The sequence below is a fragment of the Bos indicus genome, chromosome 2, assembly GCF_029378745.1.
Source record: "Bos indicus isolate NIAB-ARS_2022 breed Sahiwal x Tharparkar chromosome 2, NIAB-ARS_B.indTharparkar_mat_pri_1.0, whole genome shotgun sequence".
Lineage (NCBI taxonomy): Eukaryota > Metazoa > Chordata > Mammalia > Artiodactyla > Bovidae > Bos > Bos indicus.
In genome coordinates this window covers 61655054-61681254 of record NC_091761.1, presented here as the reverse complement: position 1 = coordinate 61681254, position 26201 = coordinate 61655054, and the positions used below count along the sequence as shown (strand labels likewise).

The 26201-nt window shown below is 34.7% G+C and overlaps 1 protein-coding gene across 13 annotated transcripts in view; it reads left to right on the top strand.

Annotated features, from left to right (window-relative positions):
• Window positions 1–26201, top strand: part of R3HDM1 (R3H domain containing 1) — a 96197-nt gene that overhangs the window by 26750 nt on the left and 43246 nt on the right. For 5 of the 13 annotated variants that reach the window (XM_019973476.2, XM_019973449.2, XM_019973441.2 and 2 more), the window contains 12 exons: window positions 3297–3356; window positions 3440–3580; window positions 7123–7231; window positions 7321–7416; window positions 9756–9793; window positions 9874–9924; window positions 10041–10267; window positions 12384–12638; window positions 15311–15462; window positions 18995–19096; window positions 21253–21543; window positions 25961–26084. In XM_019973476.2, coding sequence (XP_019829035.2) covers window positions 3297–3356; window positions 3440–3580; window positions 7123–7231; window positions 7321–7416; window positions 9756–9793; window positions 9874–9924; window positions 10041–10267; window positions 12384–12638; window positions 15311–15462; window positions 18995–19096; window positions 21253–21543; window positions 25961–26084 — 1646 coding nt within the window. The remainder of the gene's footprint in view (window positions 1–3296; window positions 3357–3439; window positions 3581–7122; window positions 7232–7320; window positions 7417–9755; window positions 9794–9873; window positions 9925–10040; window positions 10268–12383; window positions 12639–15310; window positions 15463–18994; window positions 19097–21252; window positions 21544–25960; window positions 26085–26201) is intronic. The other 8 variants (XM_019973488.2, XM_019973469.2, XM_019973458.2 and 5 more) reach the window with 4 other exon arrangements.

Here is a 26201-nt window from a genome sequence, read left to right as displayed (position 1 = left end):
TTTGACCCCGTTCATATAGAACACTGGGAAGGGGATGGTCAAAGCAAGCATTCTTGTTTTCTTCTTTTATTTGCCACTTGTGTACCAGCACATACTTTCTCAAAAGTCAGTTCTGGTATAATGACTAGAACACTAATAACAAAAAGATTATTGTCCCTTCATTTTAACTTCAGGTAGTTTATTGGTCAATTTGATTGAGATCTTTGTTTTTCTTATATATTTCTTTAATAACAGATAGCATGTATTGGTTTCTTTTAAAGATTATACAATGACAAGTTCTATGTGTGCCTATAAGTTCATGTGCTAATAAACCTATGCCATATGAAAATTAATTTATGGATCTGTTAGTTTGAGTACTGTATGTAATGATTCTGTAAAGGATTATTAATTTTTGACTTATGGCCATTATCAAGATATCTAACCTTGATGACAGATTTGAAAATTTGGAAACTTGGACTAAGCTGTAGCAGATACAAGGCAGGAAGTGTAAATCTTGAGAACTTAGAAAGGCTATTTTTCTAACAAGTTTTACTTTTTGCTAACTAAAAATTTAGTAAACTAAGTAGGGGAACTTAATTTAATAGTATGTAGTCCAGGTAATAATAGAAAATCCTCTGCAACCCATAAATCTACATATAAAAGGGGAAAAAGCCTGAATTTGTATCAATTACTAATAAAATTGTTAGGTTTTTGTTTTCTTTCATGGAGACAACAGAAATTTCTTTAGAATATTTCACATATTGTAGGCTTGCTGTTTAGCTCAAACAGAGGAACCAAATTAAATGCACAGTTTCATGAATGCTTATTAAGTTGCCTGCCTCCGATTCCTTTTTTCCCCCTACAATAAGTGTATAAAATACATTAGAAAATTTTACCATGTCAAGACAAATTGACCCCAAAAAACATTAGAAGAAAAGAGTCTTAACATTAAGTAAGTCTTTTTCAGCGAAAACCTTATGAAGTAAATAAAAATTTCCCATCCTCCCCTAAAATGTTAAGGAAAAACATTAAAAGACATTGGTAAAATAATCTGATTAATTTATTCCACTCAGATAGATTTGTTGAGCTCCTCACTATAGCACAAACAACTATATAAAAGTAATTGTGATAAATACTCTTAAAAGGTATGAAAGAAACAGGTTCTAAAAAAGAATGTAAGAAGCTGTGCTAGGGACTTCCCTGATGGTCCAGTAACTGAGACTGTGCTCCCAATGCAGGCAGCTTGGGTTCCCTCCCTGGTCAGGGAACTAGATCCCACATGCTGCAACTAAGACCTGGTGCAGCCAAATAAATAAATGTTTTTTAAAAAAAAAGGTACTGGGCAAAGGAAACAGCATGTTCGAGGAACCTGTGAAAGGAAGGAGCTTGGGAACTATAGCGATAAGCCAAAATGATGAAGGTTTGGGGAGAAAGGGGCAGGAGATGAGGCTAAAGAGATAGTTGAAGGTCATACCTGCCTTGTAAGGCACATTGAATTAGTGTGTGTGGGTGCTCAGTTGTGTCTGACTCCCTGTGACCCGATGCACTGTAGCCTGTCCAGCTCTGTCCATGTGATTCTCCAGGCAAGAATACTGGAGTGGGTTGCCATGCCCTCCTCCAGGGGATCTTCCTGACCCAGGGATTGAACTCGTATCTCCTGCATTGGCAGGCAGATTCTCTACCACCAAGCCACCAAGGAAGCCCCATGGGCCATGTTACAAAAGATGTTCATTTCTAACCTAAGAGCAATGGGAAACCTGTGATAAATATTTATCACACACCATGACATGTCTTCACATTTGTGTTTTTAAAAGATTGTTATGGATGTTCCAGGTAAAACAGATTTGGAGGGAACAAGGGAAGATACAGGGAGATAATATACTACTATCATAGAGGTCAAGTCACAATCCTGAATACTTGGATCCAGGGTATTGGCAGTGGAAAGAAGAAAAATAGATCAAATATAGATAAAATTTGCAGTTGTAATTAACTGCATGGGAGGATTTGGAAAAGCATAGTAATAGGCAAAAAAAGGTACTTCTAGTACAGTATGCTGAGTGAAAGGTGGTGCCACTTGCTGAGGTAAAGTATACTGAAGGAAAAAAATTGAATGTTGCCAAAATTTGTATTAAAATGTAATCCTGTTCCACTTCGGGTTTAAAATCACCACTTACGCATGTTATTCTCTTGATTTTTTTCAATTGATATAAAAACATGTATGGTTAATATTAGTCAGCTTTATAAGACTACTTTTGCAACATAGATCAAACTCAGGGCTGATGTATAGACTTTCAGGCGACTTAAGCAGGGGAAATAGAGGACATACTTTCCCCTTAGAATCTGAGAGGGATCCACTATGTAGTGTTTATTTGAGAAGGAAGCATTAACCTCTTGGCCTAGTTTTCTTGATTTATAAAATTTCAGAAACAGAAAGCTGCTTCTGTAAAGCTGCTTCTAGCTCTGAGGTTCTTGAGGTTTGTTTTTGTTTTGTTTTTCCCACACGCACATGAAATTTAGTGACCACAGGAATACTCTCTTGAGCTGTGTTCTTGGTGTGTGAGCAAGGAGGTCCTTCGGGGAGTGGTACCAGCAACTTGTTTTGTAAGTGCACTAAATAGGACCCTAGTGGTCTGAAGGAGCACGTGCATGTGCTCCCTAGTGTCCTTATTTATTTTAATATTGGAGGTATTTGGTTCACTTTGGTATTTTATCAAAAAAATTCCCCAAATCTTAAAAATGTATTATAGTGATTTTTAGAATAATTTGAAGTCTTCTTCCTCTGAGTTAGGATTAGTAATATAGTTCATACTTCTCTGCTGTAGTTCCATTTATATACTAGCATTGGATTCCCACTGGAGTATTCCTGTTGTTACTGGCATTGCATGTTCTTTAGAGTACTGTTTCTATGGAGTTGAGCATGGTAACAAAGTCATGAGCCTACCTAAAGATGTCTGTTTTCTTGCTGCTTCTTACTTTACTGAGTAAGGGATAAAGACTAATATTCTGTTATAATCCATGTATTTGCGAAACAGAATCTAATATAATACAGTAGTACTTAACAGATCAAGATAATGTAATGATAATTTTGAAATTGGATGGTATTCTCTCTACATTTGTGTATGTGTGAAATTTTCCATAAATTTTTTTAAAAAGTCATCTTTATTCTTTTAAAATATTACTTTTTTAGAAAGCATATATCAAGTGTGTAATGTTCTTCAGTGTACAGGTTTTATAAAAAAAATATATATAGCCCTGTAAATTCAACATTTATGATTATTTCAGTGTTAAGTTTTATGATTTTTCATATTTTGTTTCAGGGACAGAATGATGCTGTTGAAATTGGAACAAGAAATTTTAGATTTCATTGGTAATAATGAGTAAGTCCTGACCTTTAACAAGAAAATAAATTGTCATCACAGTTATTGAATATCTGCTAAATTAGTCTTTCTTCTAATTCTAGGTCTCCCCGTAAAAAATTTCCCCCAATGACATCTTACCATAGGATGCTCTTGCACAGAGTCGCCGCTTACTTTGGATTAGACCACAATGTTGATCAGAGTGGGAAGGCTGTCATAGTAAACAAAACTAGCAATACAAGAATGTAAGTATCAAGAAAGGTTGTTATATGTGTGTGTGATAATTCTTTATCTTTCTGTAACATCTTTTATCTCAGGTTTTCCACATATTTTAGCAGCCTGCTTCAGCTTTGTGATGTATCGCCTTATGTGACAGGTCTAAAAAATACACTCTGCTCACGAGATGTAAAATGCACCAGTCTGGACTGAAATAAGACAGGTGACTGAAATGAGACAGGTGAATGAGGATTGCTTTTTTAAAAAGAAAGTAGGAAAACCCTCAAAAGTCATGATGTCAGTGATGTTTAATAACTGTTTTCTTATGGATTTTAAATTAGTACAATTTAAATAGCTACGGCCAACTTCAGGCAAATTTAAAAGGAAAAAGCAAACTTTAAAACGCTTATATTTTCACTAATTTTCTATCATTTCACTGTCTTTTCCACCTCTATTTTTGGTTCTTTTCTTCCACAGATCTCAGGACAGTGGGACTATTGGTTGGTTAATCCAATATTATCCATAATATTGTGTACCCTTCTGGGCTATGTATGACTTAGTGAGCAAAAAATTTTAAGAAGTAAAGAGGAATCATTTGCTTTAAAAAGTGTTAGCTTTGTAGTATGGTAAAATAGATAATCAGTGCTGATATTTGGGAGCAAAAGGCACAATGCAGAGGCACCTAAAGTTATATGTTCACAATACCTCTTTTGTCTATTAGTAAAACTAATCCTAAAGCAACCTGTTGAGTTCAGCTAAAATTCTTCATGGTGATCTATCAAAAGAATTTTCCATATTAATTTCATATGTGACAGCAGTGGATCTGTGAGCAGCAGTCAGCTTCAGATGCCATAAATAATGCTTTTCAGTTCATAATTTTTCTTCCTTCCTTGAAGCTAGACGTCTCAAGGTTCTGTCTATTATGAACCATTTGGTTTGTACAATTACATTTAATTCATTTATTTCTCTTTTGTTATAATGGTCTTTACCCTTGTAGCTATCATATTTGTTTGCTTGAACTAAGTTGGTTTTCTTCCATTTCAAATAGTATTTTGTCCAAAAGGTATATTTATTGGTGGAAGCTTGTATTTTTTAAATGATTGTTACTACAACTAAAATTAAATTAATGAAGACAGCTGTCTTTGAAAAGGATCCCGTGTTTCTTCAGGGATTAAGTTTTACCTGCAAATGTGAATCTGATTTAATTGTCTACTGCCTATCTTTTAGTCTTTTTTAAATATCTTTTAGCTTTTTCCTAGTTAGTTATATCATGACTAAGGTGGGACAGTAACTGTAAGCTATGAGCTGGACTGAAGGTGAATAGAAATCTACTTCATTTAACCAATACCTTTCAACATTACTCAGAGCTGCTGGATACCCAAGCACGTGTTCATTAGCAGGCATTTTGACTAACATTTCGACTGGTGACTCTCTAAGGTTTTCAATGCAGTGTAACCTCAGTTATTTGAATGCTACACATGATATCAGGGTTCTCTTTATCCAGGTAGTCAAGAGTTTAGTTAAACACAGATGTTTATAATGTATTGATACCTAAAGAAGAATGGATCAATAGCATAATTATAACTAGACATTTCAGATCATTGAAGTTACACTGTATTTTTATTTTTTTCTTCTGGAATATGAAGAAGGATGTAAATCAGAAAACCTTAGAGAACTGCTCCACATTGAATAAAAACAAACTTGCCTTTTCCTCATAGGCAGATTACCCGCTCCAGCCTTGAACCAGTGGTGTTGTGGATGTCAACAACCCGGTGTCCACTGGGGTGTCTCATTGGAGCGGGAAGTTGGCGATTGCAGGGCAGTAAATTCAGGCATCTATAAAAGACAGAGGTAAGACAGTCTTAAGGTTAGCTGAAATGCCTGCTAATGCTATTTGGTGTGGGAATCCAGCTGCTCTTAGAAAAGTTGCCAGGCTCTTGGTTAAATCTTACAGTCATATTGGAATAACATCTGTCACCCAAGTACAAACCGCTTGAAAAAGAAAACGTGATTTTGAACAGCTGCAAAAATAGTTGATATAAACCAGTGGGGCAATCATGTGACAAATAACAGTATAGTGCCATTGTCAGGATTAAATAGATAATCTTTCAAATTCCTTAAGAAAGCAGTCTTTTTCTCATCAGTTTGGCCATGGAATTTTTCTTTTTTTTTACTCTTTATTTTTCTCTTTAGTTCTGTGTATAGCTCTATGTGGAGATATGTTTGTTTCACATATCTAAATATATTTTAAAATAAAGATTTCTTCAGCTTACTTAGATAATTCTCGTTTAAAATCTTTGCATCATTTGACAGGCTGTAGATACAGTACTCTTAAAAATTCATTAAGTTAAAACAAATATTCAGAAGTGTTACTTAATTACTATGTATAATGAAATATCTTACAAAGTTTGCTGAAGATATCCTTACTCAGGTTTATCTGGTTTAGAAATTTATTTAAGGTACCCATAATAAATTATGTGACTACGTAATATATATTTTAAGTATATATAAAAAATTGCTTAGTTCAGTTAGCCTTTCTTTATTGCCTATAAATATATTTTTTATAGATCACATATTTCAGTTTTATAATAGAATGATATTAAGTCTCAGGAGTGTTGAATGAATTAATTTATTGTAGCTGAGAATATATATCAGAAAATGAAATCTTATATGATTATAATTTTCCAAGAGCAACAGCATTCCATCTGTTTTCTGGATCCCGGTAGAACTTGCAGCATTTCCATAGAGGAAAAACCAATCAGCCATGAAATACGTTGTTAAGAGTTCATAATCATTACTTTAAGTCATAACATGAACCTTCAAAAAACCTCTTTTTAACCTGTTTCAGTTAATACGAAACAAAGATGTATCCCACTATAATTAAGAATACTTGGTAACTTGGTAGCATTTTGAAGTAGTCTCTTAAGTTTTATTAAATTCAACCACAACATATTTGGTTATGTAACATCAGAGCAGGTACTGTAAGAGTGTAACATAAGATACTGTGCTATACTTTTTCCTTTGTTCCAGAATTGTTTCTTTGAGTTAGAGGAGGCAATGCAAAGAGAATAGACAGGCTTACATACCAGGGCTCCAACTATGGCTCAGTCATTTCCTTGCCCTCTGATCTTGGACAGTTGCTTTAGTCATTTGATCCTCAGTTTTGTCAGTAGTATTTATAATAATAACAAACGTCTACTGTTTACTGTTTTAAGTCCTGGTCATCTATTAATTCATCTTCAGAACAACCTTATGAAGTAGGTAGACTGTAATGAGGAAAGTAGGGAAAAGAAAGGTTAATAAGTAACTAAAGCAACTAAATGTTAAAGCTGAGTATTTGAACCTAAGCAGTCAGATTCCAGAGCCCACAGTGTATTTCGTATATCCTTTCAGTCATGACGTGGGATAGTTAACGTTTTCTTATAAAATTATTTTTGAGGAATAACTGAGATAACATAAGTATCTATAAAAGCACCAGTGAGTGAGAACATATTATTTTTACCACTTTTCATAAAATGTAATATTTAACTGTTTTATGTTTTGTTCCCTTGGTTTTTGGTTTATTTTTTAGACCCGATCAGAAATTTACTGAACATATTAAGGATGATAAAGGTGAAGACTTTCAGAAACGATACATCCTCAAGAGAGATAACTCTAGCTTTGACAAGGATGATAACCAGGTAACCTAGCACATTTGGAGCATTTTTACAGATGCTGGACTTATCCTGGCAGATCATTTCCCCAAGATTAATTGTTCTCTTTTCTTTAGATGAGAATACGTTTGAAAGATGACAGACGAAGCAAATCTATAGAAGAAAGAGAAGAAGAGTACCAGAGAGCTAGAGACCGGATATTTTCCCAAGATGTATGTACTGACTTATATTTAGGTCTTCATGTTTAAATATATGCTAATTGCCTATTCACTCCTCCCTTAATCTATTGATCATATTTACTTTCAGCTACATTTGTTACATATAAAGTCATCTTTTTAGAAATACTATAGTCTTTCCTATTCATGTTAATGATTTAATAGTTTGTAAAATACTATATTGCTGCAGTTATGTGTACTTTTCAAAAGTTGGAAGCAGATCAACTAAGAAGTAGTACTTTGGACTGAGTATATAGTTTATATATTTATATAGTATTTTTTTCCTCTCACAGAATGGAGATTTTTGTAATATTGGTCACTATCTACAAAATCATGTGCCCTAAATCCTACTTGCTAGTGGGCTTTTCTTGATAAATAACTTGTTTCTTTTAAAGTAAAGCTAATTGATTTTTTAAATTAATATTTACTTTCCACTTTTATGTGATTATATGGATCTTTTAAGTGGCTGCTTATTTTACACATAGATTCAAGAAGAGAATCAGTTTGGTTTTACCAGTATCTGCTCTATGCAGTACTAGGATATAAGATCTGCTCTATGCAGTCAAGGATATAAGAATATATGTAATTTGTGTTAATACTTTCAGAGATAGAAATTTTCTCTGTATTAAAAAAAAGGAAATGACACTAAAGTCTAGACTGTCAGTTAAAAGTTTATAATATTCAACAAATCTTATTGATCACCTGTAGTAGGTACTTTGCTGGGCACTAGATAAATGTATCCATGCACATTTACAATAAATTATCTCCCAAACAGCCCTATATGCAGTATCACTGTTTATATTCACAGATGAGGAAACTGAGGCTCCAGAAGTCTAAGTAAAATAGACAAAGATCATCTAGCTAGAAAATGGCAAGATTCACCCTAGGTCTTCTCAGGGCCTAACCTAGATCTGTTTTCCTCTGTAATTGTAAGATGAATGAGGTCTCTACCCATGATGAGTATTGAGATAATGACAATACAGTGTGTAATTGGTATAGAAACATGAAGGTGAAATAGGGAACACAGTAGAGATGCACCAAAAACCAGAACTCTGGAGTGAGAGGAAGAGTTAGCTTCTAAGAGGAGACCTGAAGGATTGAAATGTTCCATGTCCAGGGTCAGCATCTGCAGGGGCCAGAGATAAAGGAGAGCTAGACTCATGAGGAACTGAAGAATTCATAATCCACCTGGATTATGGCCTAGGGGGCAGGAAATGAGGGACGTTTCAATTGGAGAATTAGTAGGAATCTTATTTCAGCTTGATCCTGAAATCTAGTGCAGGGAGTTGAGTTTTTAGCTAGAGCAGGGTTCAGCAGACTTTTTCTTACGGCGCAAATAATGAGTATTTTAGGCTTTCCTACTATATAGCCTTCATTGCAACAACTCAAAACTCCCATTATTAATACAAAAGCAACCATAGACAATATGTGAATGAATGAACATGGCTGTGCTCCAGTGAATCTTTATTTAGAAAAACAGATAGCTGACTGTAGTTTGCTGACCCCTGTGCTAGAAGATTCGGCTTCCCTGGTGGCTCAGAAGGTAAAGAATCTGCCTGCAATGCAAAAGGCCTGGGTTCAGTCCCTGGGTTGGGAAGATTCCATGGAGAAGGAAATGGCAACCCACTCTGGAATTCTTGCCTGGAGAATTCCATGGATAGAGGAGCCTGGCAGGCTACAGTCCATGGGATTGCAAAGAGTCATAGACAACTGAGCAATTAATACTAAATACTAGAAGATCAGTGAGCTATTAAGGAGTGGAAAGTCATGATCAGAGAGGTTTCTATGGCTTTTGCTGTTTAAATTGGATGAAAGGAGCAAAACTGATAGCTGGTAAACTAGAAGACTTGTAATTAATACAAGATGCAAAAATGATGGCTATCTGAGTCAGGTTGTTAGCACTGGGAGGCTTTTGGGTGTAAGCTACATTGAGGCATAGCTGCTTGTTCACTGCTACAGCTGCTGCCAAAGCAGAACTGATCAAGGTATTTGTTGAGTGAATAAGATGGAATCTACAGACGTGTATTTATCTTGAATATTTAACAGTGAAAATGGGTTTACTTGTTGGAAACAATATTTGAATTTCAAGTTACTTTGTACAACAGAAATGCATTGTTTCAAAAACATGTGTCTGTTAAAAGTAAGCATAGTATCTCCAAGCCAAAAAGATTTTTCATTATCATTTATTTGTGTACCTTACCACCATGTTTGATTTGAGGACCGGGAGTAACTATTGTTATTTTAATTAATACACATGATTTTTGTTGTCATCATTGGTTTACAGATGGCATTATTTGACAAATGCTCAACTTTTTATATCTGTTCTTTCTTTCTAGTCCCTGTGTTCCCAAGAGAATTATATTATTGACAAAAGGTGAGGAATTTAACATTTGTTTTGGTAAGTGTCTGACTGACGCTAATAAAAGTAAAAATGTTTTATTAAAATGCCAACAGAATCCAAGACGAGGATGCTAATAGCACTCAGCAGAGGCGCCAGATATTTAGGTATTGGAAGCATGTTTTCATGCAGTACAGTATTGAAAATTGAGAGCTTTTTTTTTCCTTCATAATTTTCCTTTTTGTCTCTATTGGCTTTTCAAAGTTTTATTTCTAAATTACAGAGTTAATAAAGATGCTTCAGGAAGATCAACAAATAGCCATCAAAGCAGCACTGAGAATGATTTGAAGTACTCTGAACCACGGCCCTGGAGTAGCACAGATTCAGACAGCTCTCTCCGAAACTTCAAGCCTGCTGTAACCAAAGCCAGCAGCTTCAGTGGAATTTCAGTTCTGACAAGAGGTGATAGTTCTGGAAGCAGCAAAAGCATAGGCAGGCTTTCAAAAACAGGTACAAATATCTGTTTAGAACTGTGCAGTCAAACATTAGTTTCCATAATGTTGGCTTGGCATTTATCATATGGCTTCTGTAATTATCCTTAAATAAAAGATTCTTATCAGCAGTACATTGAGCACCTCCAAAGTACTTATAAGGTAATATGTGTATTGACATTAGGATTTATTCTCTGTGAGACAGATTCACAGACATCAGTTAAAATAAGAATCCTCCACTGTGATGTAAACTTAAATCAGGTTGGTTAATGAAATGTCATCTCTTGTTTAAGTGCCTTAGGTGATTAGAAATCCTTCAGTGCTTAGTTATAGTTAGAAGCTGTGGTTTCTCACGTAGGATTAGTTAACATTGATTGCATTTTTAGCTAATACCATTATTAGCTGAAATTCAACAACTACTATCATATTATTGTTTGCATTTCATGATAAAGTTCACTTGCTGTTCAAAAAATGTATAAAATTGCTGAGACTTTTTGAGAAATTGTCAAACTAAAGAAATGTAATACAGTATAATTATTATAGATGAGTAGAAATTTCAGTAACATTTTCATTCTAAAGCTTCTTTATTTTAGATTATATAACTTTTAGGCTCATAGCATTTACTCTTTTCACTTTCACTAACTGGCTTCAATACTAAAGAAGTTTATGTCTCTTTTAGGATCCTCATGGATCTTTATTTTTATCCCAAAATAATCAGGAAAATCAGAAATGGCACTCTCCTTATCCTTTTGGGTACAGCCTAGACATACAGTTTTACAGATAACAGTTGAAGGGAGAGGTGTAAATTTGAAGGTGACAGTATTTTTTAATCTCTGACTATATAACTGAGTGCTTTAAATTCTTAAGGTTTTTGAATTGCACTTGTCATCTTTTTAACATATAATGTGGATGTTTAAAATGTCTTAGTGTATATGATATATCACCAAAGAAAGGTAAGTTTTATTAATGTAAGAAATATGCATATGTACCAAATATGCATTTATTTGATAAATGATCACTTAGTCATCAAGTCGTCATAATAAAACTACTCATGTGTCCTGAGAAAGTCATTTAGACAAACAGCCAAATCAAAACATTTTAAGAACATGTACTATTTATAATCTATATTATCTTCAGAGATGAAAATAAGTATATTTATTTTTCATATAGTTATTGGAAACAGTTATTTTGGCACAATGTAAAATAGAAGTTATCCTTCAGAGAAATCTATATAGTGTATCATATTTGTTTACTTCTTTCATGAAAAATTAATTCTCATAGACTCAATTCTGTTTTTTAAAACCTAATTAACCTAATTCATCAAAATCTTTCCGTTTCTTCATTGTTTCATTGTCTCCCTTTAGCCATTATACATCAAATTAGTTTATTAAGTATAGTAAAAAAATTTAAGCTAGTGTTACAGGGGAGCCTGGTGGGCTTCTGTCTGTGGGGTCGCACAGAGTTGGACACGACTGAAGCGACTTAGCAGCAGCAGCAGCAATATAATTACTTGGAATATTTTTATTCTATCTTTGTCCCTTGCTGTGATAAAAATTAAAAGTTGACTGTACATTGTAGAAAGATGCTATGATTATGAGCTGAAAATGAAAGTATGCAATGAAACTTGGCAGTTGTTTCTCTTGGTATTTGGTAGAGAATTTACTGTTTTTGTTATTTCCTACACTACTCTTAAATCTTTCTGTGTTCTTATAGATGAGGGGTTTCTGATATAAGAGGTTTGGGCATTTGGCTGTGCTAAGTTGTTTGTCCTGGGGGAATATTATAATCTATATATTCCTAGGTGTTAATGTAAAGGTAAAAATGTATATAACTTTGTCCTTTTGGGAATGTCGGTAATGTGTTTTTTGTGGCTGTCTGTGCCTGATATTATTATAGACTTGCTTAAGTTGCATGCTTTGGCTTTGACTTACCTGACAACTTAATGTGATAAGTCTTGGTGTATTAAACTTATTTTTGGTGGGGAGGGGAGGCAAAGTTGTACAGTAAATCAAAAATAATTCATGCTTTTATGTGTTAACTGCATGTTATGCAATGTGAATTTTATTGTTATGTATTTAAAGCCTGCATCTTGATATAAGGTTTTAAAAACTCCCTTTTTTATTACTCCTCCCTAGGTTCTGAGTCTTCTGGTAGTGTAGGGTCATCCACGGGCTCGCTCTCACACATCCAGCAGCCTCTCCCAGGTACAGCTCTTAGCCAGTCTTCTCACGGTGCACCTGTCGTCTATCCAGCTGTCAGCACTCATAGTTCTCTTTCCTTTGATGGTGGCCTAAATGGGCAAGTTGCATCTCCTAGCACAAGCTTCTTTTTGCTTCCCTTGGAAGCAGCAGGCATACCACCTGGCAGTATTCTGATCAACCCTCAAACAGGTTGGTATCCAGAAAAAGGTTTATTTCAGTTGAGATGTCAGGAGTTATCTGAAAATTAAAGAATGTATATTAAATGTATTATCTGTATATATGTTGTCAGCTTTTTATTTTTCATGAGTGATTAGCATTTTCCCTACAACTTTATTAAAAACAGTTTATGCTAGAGAATGTTAAAAGACATGTTTATATCAGAAAATATTTTTCTCCTTGTGACATTGGTGACGTTGTCTTTTAGGTCAAATCATGAAACAGTTCATTTCCTAGAAGTGCAACCACCACCTTTGAAAGAGCTTTATTCAAAAGAATTTTATCCTGGGGAAAATAGTATACATTTCATGAAAAAGGAGAACATTAACAGCTCTTACTTCTTTTATAATGTAGTGAAAAGACCTATAAGTAATTGTCCTTATGAATATGGTAATTGCTTTCTACTGAGGAAAAGCTGTTATAAGCTACATCTTACTATTAATGAAAAAGTAGTCATTGTTAATTAATATTGACAACACATTGTTTGCAGTTAGGAGGTAGTACTTTGTGTTTATTGAGTGTTTACTCTGTGCCATATACTGTGTTGTGCTTTATGCCGTATACTGTGTTGTGCTTTAAATACATTACATATAATAATCCTGTTAGGTGAAATCTACTTTTACAGATAAAGAAACTGAACCTCAGAGAGATTAAGAAACTGCAGCCATTATATATGTTAATTTTTTTTCTTAAGTCAAGAGAAGTCTTGGTTTATAATCAAAACAACATAGCCCAATCATATAGTTAGATAATAAAAACAACCTTAAGCCATTTGTTAACCTTCCTTAAATATTCACAGATTTAGCTGATGTGGTCAGACTAGCATGGTAGTTGTTGGTCAAGGTAGATCCAGATAGAGGGTCAGGGTCTCGGAGTGTTCCTGAAACTTTCCTTTTGTTTGTTGTAGAAAAAACTTTGGCTTGGAACATGTTACCTTCAGATCTCATTTGTATCTTTTGTTTCTAAGAAACAAATTAAATTAGCATAGGAAACTGATTCCTAAGAAATTCAGTTTTGGTTTATAATGGTTATCTTTTTATATTTTAGGTCTGTTATGTAACTAAACTGCCTATTTTCCTGGAGCAGGATACAAGATGATTTAATATTTTACTATTTTCTATTGTTTTTCATTCCAAACATTAGTTAATATGTTTTTGGAAACATGAAAGTGTAAATTGAGTAGGAAATTATAAAGTGAGAAACTAATCAACCTGAAATTGAATTGTATACTTAATTTTAAATTAGTCCAAAAGTGACCTTTTTTTGAGAAAAGCATTACAACACATCCAGCTTTTTTCAAGCAGTCCTTAAATTATGCTGAAACATACTTTCATTCAAGTCTAATCTACCATTGTTTTAAAAATTAATAAACAATCCACAAATTCCCAGCATGATTTCGCTTTAGTTCTCTATATCCATCATATAAATTGTCAGGATATTAACTGATGAAAATAATTTGACTTTGGAGAACTTTTCCCACTTGATCGCAATGGAACAATATATTCTTCTCTCCCAAATATTATCTTATTAAATGTCACAAACTTATTTTTAAAAAAAAGAGAGAATGTTTGGGGGGCTATTTAAGACACTATTATTCAGTCAAATTTCTCTTATTTTATATTTTTCCTATCCTAAAAGGGTATCATAATCAATGATCTCTTTATTTCATAATTTTTTTAACAGTACAGTTTTTTTTTTTTAGTCATTCAGTGTATAGTATGGAAAAATACTAATCTTTGAATCTGTATGTGCATTGAGAAAAAAGTCTGGAAGAAGGTATCCAAATTAACTGTAAGGTTATGGGGAATTTATTTTCCTTTTGATCTATATTTGTTGGTTATTTTCCCACAATAAAAATATTACTTCGTGTAATAAAAAGTTGTTTAGAATCTATGTGTAGAGAGTTACTTAAAATATTCCTTCAGTAATTGATAACCAATAAGCCTCAAAATCAATACTGAAGTATCCTCTCATTTTATTTTTTGCCTATGAATAAAGCTCACTGAAATCAAAAGGAAGTTATTTTAGGTAATTATTTAGTTTTAGATTATTTTCTAATTTTAACAAGTTAGAATCTATGAAATTAGGACACTGCCATCAAAGCCACAATTTGAAATTTGAAGTTATCAGCCATTTAATTTTCATCAGGTTTTAATCTTACTAGTTAAATATATGCAATGTGACCTATATGTTAAATATTTCCCATCTAACAGGCTAATTAATGGATTTCCAGTATCCCAAAGTCAAGTTTTGTTTTGTTTTGTTTTTTCCCTTCAAAACTGAGATGTTACACAATCCTGTAACTCAATTCCTTGAGCAAGGGGTGTTTGAGAATTAAATTTTTGGGAAAATACTGTGTACTATAATATAATCTGAGTGGATTCTGGAGTGACAGCACCACAGTGAAACACTGCAGCAAAGTTTTTGAATATTTACTCTTAAGTGGGAGATACAAAGACTAGAAATAGCCTTATGTAAAATCAAACTTTGCTTTCCAGGCTAAGAAAAAAAAGCTTTGGTTTTCAGAAACTTGAGGCCTTTGGAATTGTGAATAAGGATTGAACATGTTATAAGCTGTTTGTAGAATGACCTATATTCAGTCTCCATTGTAAGTGATTTTTTTCCTTCGTTCTTAAAATTTTCAGGTCAGCCCTTCATAAACCCAGATGGGAGTCCAGTTGTGTATAATCCTCCAATGACGCAACAACCAGTTAGAACCCAAGTGCCTGGACCTCCACAGCCACCTCTGCCACCCCCACCACCTCAACAACAAGCAGCTAATCACATTTTCTCACAGGTGCACATATCCACAATTACATAATGCTAAGTTCATCTACCTTTGCATATTTGGGGCTAACTTCACTAATTATAACTGCCATGGCCCAAGTAAGTATCTCTTAGAACTTTAATGTTCTCCACCAATGATGTCCCACTCACTGCTCCTAGGGAGAGGTTAACTTCAAGGGCTTTTCTGCTAAGGGAAATTTTTATCTCATGATCCTGTGTGGTGAGTATTTTATCCCTGTTTCACAGTAGCAGGAAATGGACAAGAGGAATCAAAACTAAGATTATACATTATTCCAGTGAACAAAGTGAGTTGTTTTAAAATTCAACAAATCAATCACTTATAAGAAACTGAGTTGTTGCTTCAAGGTACTCTCCATCCCACCTACCCTATGAAAAATAAAGACAAAGATACTTGAGGCAGAATTATCAAAAGCACTTTTAATAATACTTTGAATTTGTATAAATGTTTAGAGTTTCCACATATATTTTCACATTCAGGCTTTTCTTCTAGAGATGTGTTACTCGTTCTTACTGGACTTGATTATTCCAGTGTAAACTCATACTTTCATTCTGTCTTTTAAAAGGTTGTGTAGCATGTCAAAGACAGTTTGCACAGTTATTTGCACTTCTTTTTCTCTGGAAGACAATCTTAAGTATTCCACTAGTGAGAACATGGAGAATATTTTGTGACAGAAGTACAGTGGTAAAGTTGAACTGGAGAAGTTTTATTAGTTTTGTTCACAGCTTAAATTGTTTGTATTACAGGAGTGAAAAATGTATGAGCAGTTTGATGAAGTTATCACATATTTTTTAACTAAATAATTACTGCTCTGGCAATTAAGACTCCTTATTAGGCAAGGCAGTTTCCCTAAAGTTGGACTTGTAGGTTTTTTAACTTCCCAACCTCATTTGATTACATGCACTCAGGTAGATATTAGACACAATAAAACTCCCTCACTGTCCTTTTCTGTCTTGGTTTCATTCAACTTGGTCTTGAAGTGTTTCTCTTTAATCTGCCATCACATGGTCATCTTACAGTGCTATATATTTCATCAGGAGTTTTACAGGGTAGATGTTCATTTGATTTAATTCAGTGGAAATAGTCTGGCAGCTTCAGAAAAAAATCCTAAGGTTTGATCTACAGTTGTATGTTTCAGATTATTATCTCTTAGAAAAAGCTTTGTCTGATTTAGTTTCAAGAGACAGTCCTAAAAGATATAGGCAGCTTACTTTAGAAACGATGTCTTAGACTATAATTTGAAATCTTGGGGTATGTATCAAACTCCATGGCTGTTCTTCCTGGCATTACTTCAAGTGCTTCTGGTAATTTTTCACTGAATACAAGAATAGAGAATTGATGAACAAATGATACTCACTAACGATCTTTTGCACTGAGATAATCCACCCATGAAATTTCAGCTAACCAAACAAAATAATGCCATGATTTCCAAAGCCTTCAGATGGGCCACATTCTTGAAACCAGTCACTTTAAGTGAATGCTGTTTTGCAGCCAGTTGCAACTGAAGTAGAAAAAAAGGACATTCTAAGGCTTTTTCTTTTCTAAGAGTTGTCAGAGTTTCACTTTAATCAGCCAGTCTCCCAGCCCACATTTTTCTCATTACCACTTGACATTCTGGCAGACATAAAATCATACCCTTGGTGTTCATATTACTCCTCTTTCTCTTATTCCCCAGCAGACTAAAGCTTTTGTTTCATCTGACACTTACATAGTAGGTTAAGTTGTCTGGAAGAAAGTTGTGTCTTTATGGTTGTCTGACTTAATAACACATTGAAGAGCTTGTACTTTGTAGTTTTAAAGCTACTGCACCTCATTTGGTGTGATACATGCTGTCATCCATTAGGAAGCTTGCTAATTTCTTCTCACTAACCTTCAAGAGGTTAGTGAGAAGTCAGTGGCTACTCTTTAGATCTTTAAACTTTTGCTTTTTTTTAGTACTTTAACTGTAGATTTTTTGTGTTTTGTGTATGTGTGTAATTCTAAACTACTCTAAGCCATTCATGTTTTAGAAACTTGATTTTGTGGTGGAAGGGCAGCTCAGCATTATATGTCTTAATCATAGGAATTTCTTCTTGTCTAGTTTATTCCTTGAGTAACCCTATTTGGTTAATTTTGCATTTCTAAAGTATATTCCATGTACTGTAGCCTACCAGCCTCCTCTGTCCATGGGATTCTCCAGGCAAGAATACTGGAGTGGGTTGCCATTTCCTTCTCCAGGAGATCTTCCCAACCCAGGGATTGAACTTGGGTCTCCCGCATTGTAGGCAGATGCTTTACAATTGTAGTCAGACGTCTGAGCCACGAGAGAAGTTGTTAAAGTATACTCTTCAAAAGTATTGTCCAGAGAGAGATTCAAATGTTAAATGACGGTATGCAGGTGACTTAAACAGATTGTCACCTGTATGCTGGATTATGATAGTTATTAAACCAATATGTATATTAGTTCTTTGTAACAAACTACATAAAGGTAAGATTGGGAAACTAATTTGCCTGTCAGTAGCCAGGTGTATTCCCTAAAATTTAAATATGATTGAAACTTCTTTCATTTTTTAATAATACCTGTGAGTACCCTTGGGAAACGTAAAACTTGATTTTTTTTTTCCTGATATGCAGGAGTATTTTGTTAGTAAAATTTCAAAGAACTTCAGTGGATCTTTGTACAAGTTTGAACTGCAAGGATCTGCTTATACACATTTTTTTGTTTTTCCTAGCACGTACATACTACAGTATACATGATCTGTGATTATTTGGATCCATGGACTGGAATCTGCAGATGTAGGGCCAGCCATGTTATACCCAGATTTTTGACCCTGCAGAGAGTCAGCGTCCCTAAGCCCTGAGTTGTTCAAAGGCCCAGTATAGTTTCTCAACTTCTAATATTCTTTCAATAAAAATTTTTAGTTAGAAGAAAACTGTATGTATCTTCCTTATATAGAAGAGATCTATTTGTGTGTGTGTTTTCTTTAGGCTATTTGTAATGGTACCTATAGTATATTTTCCTTGAAAAATTGCTAAGGTTTAGGCACTTTGGTCCCAAAAGAGTAATCATGCCTTGTCAAATAGAATACTCGACATAGATATTATGTTTGTTATACTGTTTGATAATAAGAATAGAAGAAAAATTCTATTGCTTAATGTTTATAGAGCAGCCCCTTCATCAAGTAGAGCAGCCCCTTCATCAAACCAGGAAGAAAGAATAAAGGGGTTTGCTTTTACTGACCTAACCCAAGGGTCTTGTAGGATAATAACATTTGAAATATCTAAATTACCTGTTATAGTGAATCAAATATTTTTATGAAAAAATTATTTTCTAATTATGTTTTAAATTTAAATGTATGTTCTCAGAAATTTTCTATGTAGAGTTTCTTCACTTACTATTGTTTTTATTGTTTCCTATATTGTTTTTAAGATGACTTTGTAGTTTTAAGCTATTGCCAAAAAACTGTAACTTTCCATTTTATGTAATTCTTCTCTAACATTTTATTCTGACATTAACATTGTTTGCCAACCTGTTATTCCTTAGCCTATTCGTCCTCTGCAGCCCTCTTCACAGCCTGTTCAGTACTCTACAGCCCCTTACCCATCCCCGCTCCTGCCAGTCTCACCCACTCAGCAATACTCCGTGGTACTATATCTCTATTCACGTCCTGCGTTGTTTCTATGGGTATATGTGTGATAAATCCTTGTGAATGTGATTAATGTGATATGTTCTTTTGTGATTTTCTGAAGTCAGGGATACATATATTTTGAAAAAGCATTTTTTTAAAGCTGTATTAGAAATAATTTATTCTGTTCCATAAAATATTTGTTATATTGGCTTATTTTGGCAATTATGTAAAGCCTAACATTTTCCTTGTTTTTCATACTGAAATAATCTTCAGGTCCTAAGATGTTTTAACTACTCTTCTTATTGAGGCTGGTGTAGATCTGTGTAGTCCTGGGGTGGCAGCTTTCATCTGGGTTTAGACTTTCTTTCCCCACCAGGTCCGAAAAAACTTAGTCATTGGGGTGAATTGGAGCTTCCAGTTTCATAAGACATCAAAATCTCTAGATATTTAATCTATGACTATAAAGTAGTGGTACTTCCTTTAATCCAAAGCATGCCCCAAGTTATACCTTTCAGTAAGAGCTCAGTAATGACCATCTCTAGTTAGTGAACATATGGGACCACAATATAAAGTACCTCCTGCATAGTGCCTAAAATGAAATAGATATTCAGTAAATGTTAATTTGCTTCCATTAAGTTGAATCTACCTAATCACCTGTACTTTTTCCCAGTGATGCTGTTACTTTTCAGACTGTACGGTCATCACATTTTGAAATTGCATCCAAGTTAAATTATAAGACGTCTCTTAAAATCACTCAACACTTTTTTTAAATGTTTTGTTTTGTTGAGGGTGTTTTTGTTTTGAGCTGCAGGGCAACCTTATTTACCAGCCTTGGCTCTGAATGATTTTCAAAGATCACTTTCAGTCTGAGAAAATGAAATTGCCAGCATTGAGAAGGTTGAGAACATTTTAAAAAATAACATAAAAGCCTCAAAAATGTTTTGAAAAATGGCAGATGGTTGGAGTAAGAAAATGACTTTTTCACCAAGATGACTGTAATGATGGGATATATCAATCATTATGGTATTTCTTTTTAAAATATTTGGACATACATTTTCATTACAGCTGGTAAGCATTTTTAGGTATATTTTCCTCTTCTGAAGTTATTCATTGAATTAGGTGAGTAGTGCTGGACTAAATCAGAACAACCATTTGAGAAGGGTTTTCAGTCACTAAGTCAGGTTTCCTTTTTTCCAATCCTTTATCATCTCCATAGCCTTAATTTACTTTGCAAAAACAAGCAGATTATAGAAATTGTAGACATGTCAACTTTGACAACTCAGTTGCCACAATTTTTTAAGTAATTTTCCTTTTTTCAAATTTTTCCTCTCAGCAAAATGTGATGCACGTTATTGCCAGTCTGGCTCCTTGACAACAAGGGAATGCTATTTTAACCCCCTTGTAGTCATTTCAGTTGATACTATGTAGACAAGTCAGAATTGGTCCTTACTTTGTTGAGTCAGATAATATAAATTGTAGCCTTTTCTTGACACCACTGCCTGTTCTCCAAGTAGCAAAAGCAATAGGAAACTGTCACCTGGTTTACCTTTGCCTAGCATCTGATTTAAGGAGTAGACCAAAAAACACCAAGGAAAAATAGAATTGATAACCAAATTATTTTTGAGATTAGAGAGAAGATCAGAGAGGGTAGATTTTATATATTTCATTTCTGCTACTGTATTTGATCGATAGGTATGGGAGGAACTACAGAAATGCATAGAATCTGACTCTTCTTACCTTCTGGGAAGAAGGGTATTAAAGAGTAATTAGTACCATGCCTGGCTAGACTCCTGGTCTTTGAAGTCTTTTCAGAAAATGTTAGTTGCCTAATATAAAAGTGTGCCTTTAATCTTCATTTTAAATAAGTGTCTTCATTTTTTTATTGTGAAATGTTGTTATACCCTCCTCTTTTCTGCATGCTATACATTTCCATGAGATATATTTTATAAGTAATTTGAGTTGACAGCATTGTAATATTGCTACCTTCCTGCCTCAGAATTACAGTTTTCTTGAAGCTGTTCTTCTATTAAATCATGCTTGTTATAGATATAGAATTTCCATGATATTAATATATACTACTGCAACTCTTCTTAAAATACATGAAGTATTTTTCTTTGATAAGATCGGTCTGTGTATGGAAAGCTTACTGATTTCTGGTCTCTCCCTTTTTTAGCAGGACAACCTTGGGTCTCAGTTTAGCCACATGAGTCTTGCCCGCCAGCCATCAGCAGATGGTTCTGACCCTCATGCCACCATGTTCCAGTCCACTGTTGTTCTTCAGTCCCCACAGCAGTCTGGTTATATCATGACAGCAGCCCCTCCACCACCGCCACCGCCACCGCCGCCACCTCCTCCCCTACCGCCTGGGCAGCCAGTCCCTGCTCCGGGCTATTCTGCCTCTGGTCATCCTGTCAGCCAGCCAGTGCTCCAGCAGCAGGGGTATATTCAGCAGCCCTCTCCACAGGTACATTGCTGTTTCATCTTCTAACTTTAGAGAACTGAATTTTGCACGGAGAAACCTTGTGAGAATGTGTGACCAAAACTTGTCAGCCATCTTCCCTTTTGGAGACTCTAGAATGCATTCTAGACAACCACATGACTGATAGATACTTCAGTTGGAGGGTTAAACTATGTAATCTTTGAGTTCCCTTCTGACTCTTAGAGGTTTGTTTTGTTTTAACTAGCTTAAGAGAAACACAGTAAAGTAAATGCACTATGAAAATAAAATAAAAAATAAAACAGATCAGTTTGGGGAGAACTAGCGTCTTAACACTGTTGAATGGCCTATGCAAAAATATGTTACCTCTCTCCATTTATTTAGATCTTCCGTAATTTTTTTGTCAATCGTATTTTGTGGTTTTCATTACACAAGTATTACATAGAGTTTTTAAAATATATCCTAAATATTGAATGTTTAAAGTGATAATTCTAAAGGATATTATTTAAAAATTTTATTTTTTATTTTTATTATTTATTTTTGTTAACTGCTAATATGTAGAAATAAAATTGTCTTTTGTATATTGATCTTTTTATACTGTGGACTTTCTAAATTTGATTGTTCTACATACATTATTCTTTCCAATCTCTTTGCCTTTTGTTTCTCTTTTGCGTTATTGCATTAGCTAAGTGCGCCACTGTTGAATATACTCACAGGAGAGGGAAGTAAAATCTCTAGAATCCATGTATTAACTTAAATATGTTTTGAAGTACCTATGCTTACATTGTTCCCAGTGTTAGGGGTAAGCTTTCAGTCTTCCAACATTAACTGTGAAATTATCTGTGGATTTTTTTTGTACATTTCTCTTATATTCCTAGTTTGTTGAGAGTCTTTACCATGAATGGATATTAACTTATAAAAAAAAATTTTTTTTCTGCCTCTATTGAGGTGATCGATCATGTGGGGTTTTATTCCCCTTTATTAATACAGTGAATTACTCTGACTTTTGAATGTTAAACTACCTTTCATTTCTGGAACATACCTTATGATATATATGTATCATGATATAGTTGTCTTTTTTGTATATCACTGGGTTTGATTTGTCAGTATTCTCTTACAGAGTTTTGCATGTATTTTCATGAAGGATACTGACCTGTAGTTACCTTATAAGCCCTTTTTCAGGTTGTAGTGCCCAGGGTGGTACTGATTTCAAAATGAGTTGGATAGAATTCCCTCCTTTATTTCCTAAAGGAGTTTATGGGTTTAGCTCCTATATATAGGTCATTTATTTTGAGTTTGATTTTGTATATGGTATGAGATAAGGTTCTAGCTTCATTCTTTTGCATGTGTATATCTCTTTATTCCAGCATTACTTGTTGAAGATACTATTCTTATATTTTTTGCACTGGGTCTTTGTTGCTGTGTGCAGGCTTTCTCTAGTTGCAGCGAGTGGAGGGTCCCTCTCTAGTTGCAGTGCACGGGCTTCTCATTGCAGTGGCCTCTCCCGTTGTGGAGCACATGCTGTACGCGCACAGCCTTCAGTAGCTGTGTCACACAGGCTCAGTAGTTGTGGCGCACGCGGTTAGTTGCTCTGGTATGTATGGCATCTTCCCAAACCTGGGATCAAATCTATGTCCCCTGCATTGGCAGGGGGACTCTTACCCACTGTATCTCCAGGGAAGTCCAAAGATATTATTCTTTGCCCACTAAATAATCTTGGTACCCTTGTTGAATATCAGTTGGATCATAAATATAACAGTTTATTTCTGAACTCTCACTTTTACACTGCTTTATACTATATCTTTATGTCAGTACCACACTGTTTTTGTTACTGTACCTTTCTAGTAAGTTTTTTTTTTTTTTCTAGTAAGTTTTAAAATCAGGAAGTGTGAGTCCTCCAAGCTTGTTCTTCTTTTTCAAGATTGTTTTGGCTATTTAGCTTACTTGCGGTTCTACATGAACTTGAGGATGGCTTCTCCATTTCTGAAAAAGAGGCCTTGGAATTTTGATAGGGATTGCATTGAATCTGTAAATGGTTCTGTGTTATATTGTCATTTTAACTGTGACATGTTCTGGTCTTAACGAGCATAAAATATCTTTCCATGTCCTTAGGTCATCTTTAATTTCTCTCATATTGTTTTTGCATTTAGTATACGCTCAGTGAAGGCAATGGCAACCCACTCCAGTACTCTTGGCTGGAAAATCCCGTGGACGGAGGAGCCTGGTAGGCTGCAGTCCATGGGGTCGCTAAGAGTTAGGCACGACTGAGCGACTTCACTTTCACTTTTCACTTTCCTGCATTGGAGAAGGAAATGGCAACCCACTCCAGTATTCTTGCCTGGAGAATCCCAGGGGCAGAGGAGCCTAGTGGGCTGCCGTCTATGGGGTTGCACAGAGTCAGACACAACTGAAGTGAGTTAGCAGCAGCAGTATCAACTGAGTATATGTGTTTGATACTTTTGGATCTTCTACATCCTTATTTAATTTTTGTCTAATTCTATCAATAGATGATAGTGGTTTTGTCTGTTTCCAAATTCTATCATATTGTATTATAGTATTTGAATGTATAGTCTTCCCAATGTATTGACTCATACTATTATGAAATGTTTTTCTCTGTCTCTAGTACTGTTGCTTGTCTTGAAACATACTGTAATGTGACTTTAATATGGTGAATTAAGCATCCTTTTTAAAAATAAAAACAAAAAACTTTTATATTGGAGTATAGCTGATTAACAGTGGTGTGATAGTTTCAGGTAGAGAGCAAAGGGACTCAGCCATACATATGCATGTATCCATTCTCCCCCAAACTCCCCTCCCATCCGGGCTGCCACATAACACTGAGCAGAATCCTCTGTGCTATAAGGTAGGACCTTGTTGGTTATCCATTTTAAGTATAGCAGTCAATACCAAATTTGATTGTAAAAGTGTTAGTGCATTCTTTTGATTAGCACTTAGATAATAGGTCTTATTCCATTCTCCTATATGCACCATTTATACTTAAAGTGTGTCATTCAAATTCAGTATATAATTGATATTTGCTGATTTATTCAGTCTGATTGGAGTGTTTAGTCCTCTTATCTTTAAATATCAATTGACCTTGTTAGATGCAGATATATCTGTTACTTCCTGATACCTCCAGGAAAAATTAAGGAATCACATGTGTATTATGTCTATAATGTTTCAAAAACAAATATTACAGAAAATTTAGAAGATTCTTGGCTTATAACTGATTCAGGAATTCTGTGCTTGTCTGGTTTCCAGACAAAATGGGCTCTCTGTAAGATCGCCACAGAGCTCTGTTCGTTTAGAAGTAGCCCAATCAGAAGAGCAGAACTTGAGAGCCTATGAACCTAATGAAGTTAACTCTCCACATACTTCCATATCAGTAGATTAATTGTTTATTCTTCACCCCAAACCAGATCAGATTACGTTTAGAGAAATTCACAACTGATACAAATAGCTTTGGGTGGAAAACTAAATCAGGCTAGTCTTCTTGGCATTTTTTCCAGCTTTATTAAAGTATAATTGACAAATAAAATGTGTATTGACATTTTAATTTGCATTAGAAATATGAGAAAAATTAAAGAATGAAATCAGTGCTAATGTGAATGTGTAGGAAAGGATAAACTGACTTACATATGTGGTGATAGCAGCTCAGCAGGTAAATTTGAATGAGCTCCCGATACATGCTTTAACCAAAATGAGTCTCAAAAATAATGTTAATTGCAAAATAAGCTGCATGAAGTTATATGAATGAGTGCATGAAAGTTGCTCAGTCATGTCCGATTCTTTGCGACCCCATAGACTATACAGTTCATGGAATTCTCCAGGCCAGAATACTGCAGTGGATAGCTTTTCCCTTCTCCAGGGAATCTTCCCAACCCAGGGATCTAACCTAGGTGCAGATTCACCAGCTGAGCCACCAGGAAAGCCCATGAAGTTTATGTAGAATAACCATAAATGTGCATTTTAAAAATTCTCAACAAGTCTATAGTAGATTACATAGATGATTGATAATATGTTACACACACACAGACTCTAGAAGTTTAAAAACATTTATGGGAATGATATACACCATCTGTAAGATAATGATGCTTTTTCTATGGCATGTAGAGCAAAGGAATGTTGGAAGTGAGCCTTTAAGTATTTCAGTAGTATTTGGTTTTGTAACAGAGAGAAAAATCTGAAACAAATGTGACCAAAAAAGTTAAATCTACTAAATCTAATTTAGTGGGGAAATTGGTATATATCTTTTGTTATGTATACTACATGTTTGAAATTTTTAAATTTTTTTTCAGGTAAACTTAAAGCAAAGGAAAATCAGTTTTCAGATGATTAGTGATGGGGAGAATTATTACTCATTATACTCTGATATTTCTGACAGGGAAATAAAGATTTCTACTCCAAATAAAAATAATTATTTTTCCCTCAATCCTTATTCTAGATGCCAGCCTGTTACTGTGCTCCAGGCCATTACCACTCTAATCAGCCTCAGTATCGCCCAGTCCCTTCGGTCCATTACAATTCACATCTAAACCAACCACTGCCACAGCCTGCACAGCAGACAGGTGAGTAGAATTCATGAGGTTAGGAATTCTTAGCTTTGAGTATTGATGATTTTTTCATCCTGGTTTATTTCCCATCTTGCTATTAAGGTACTGCCAAGGTACTACTACACTCAGTCA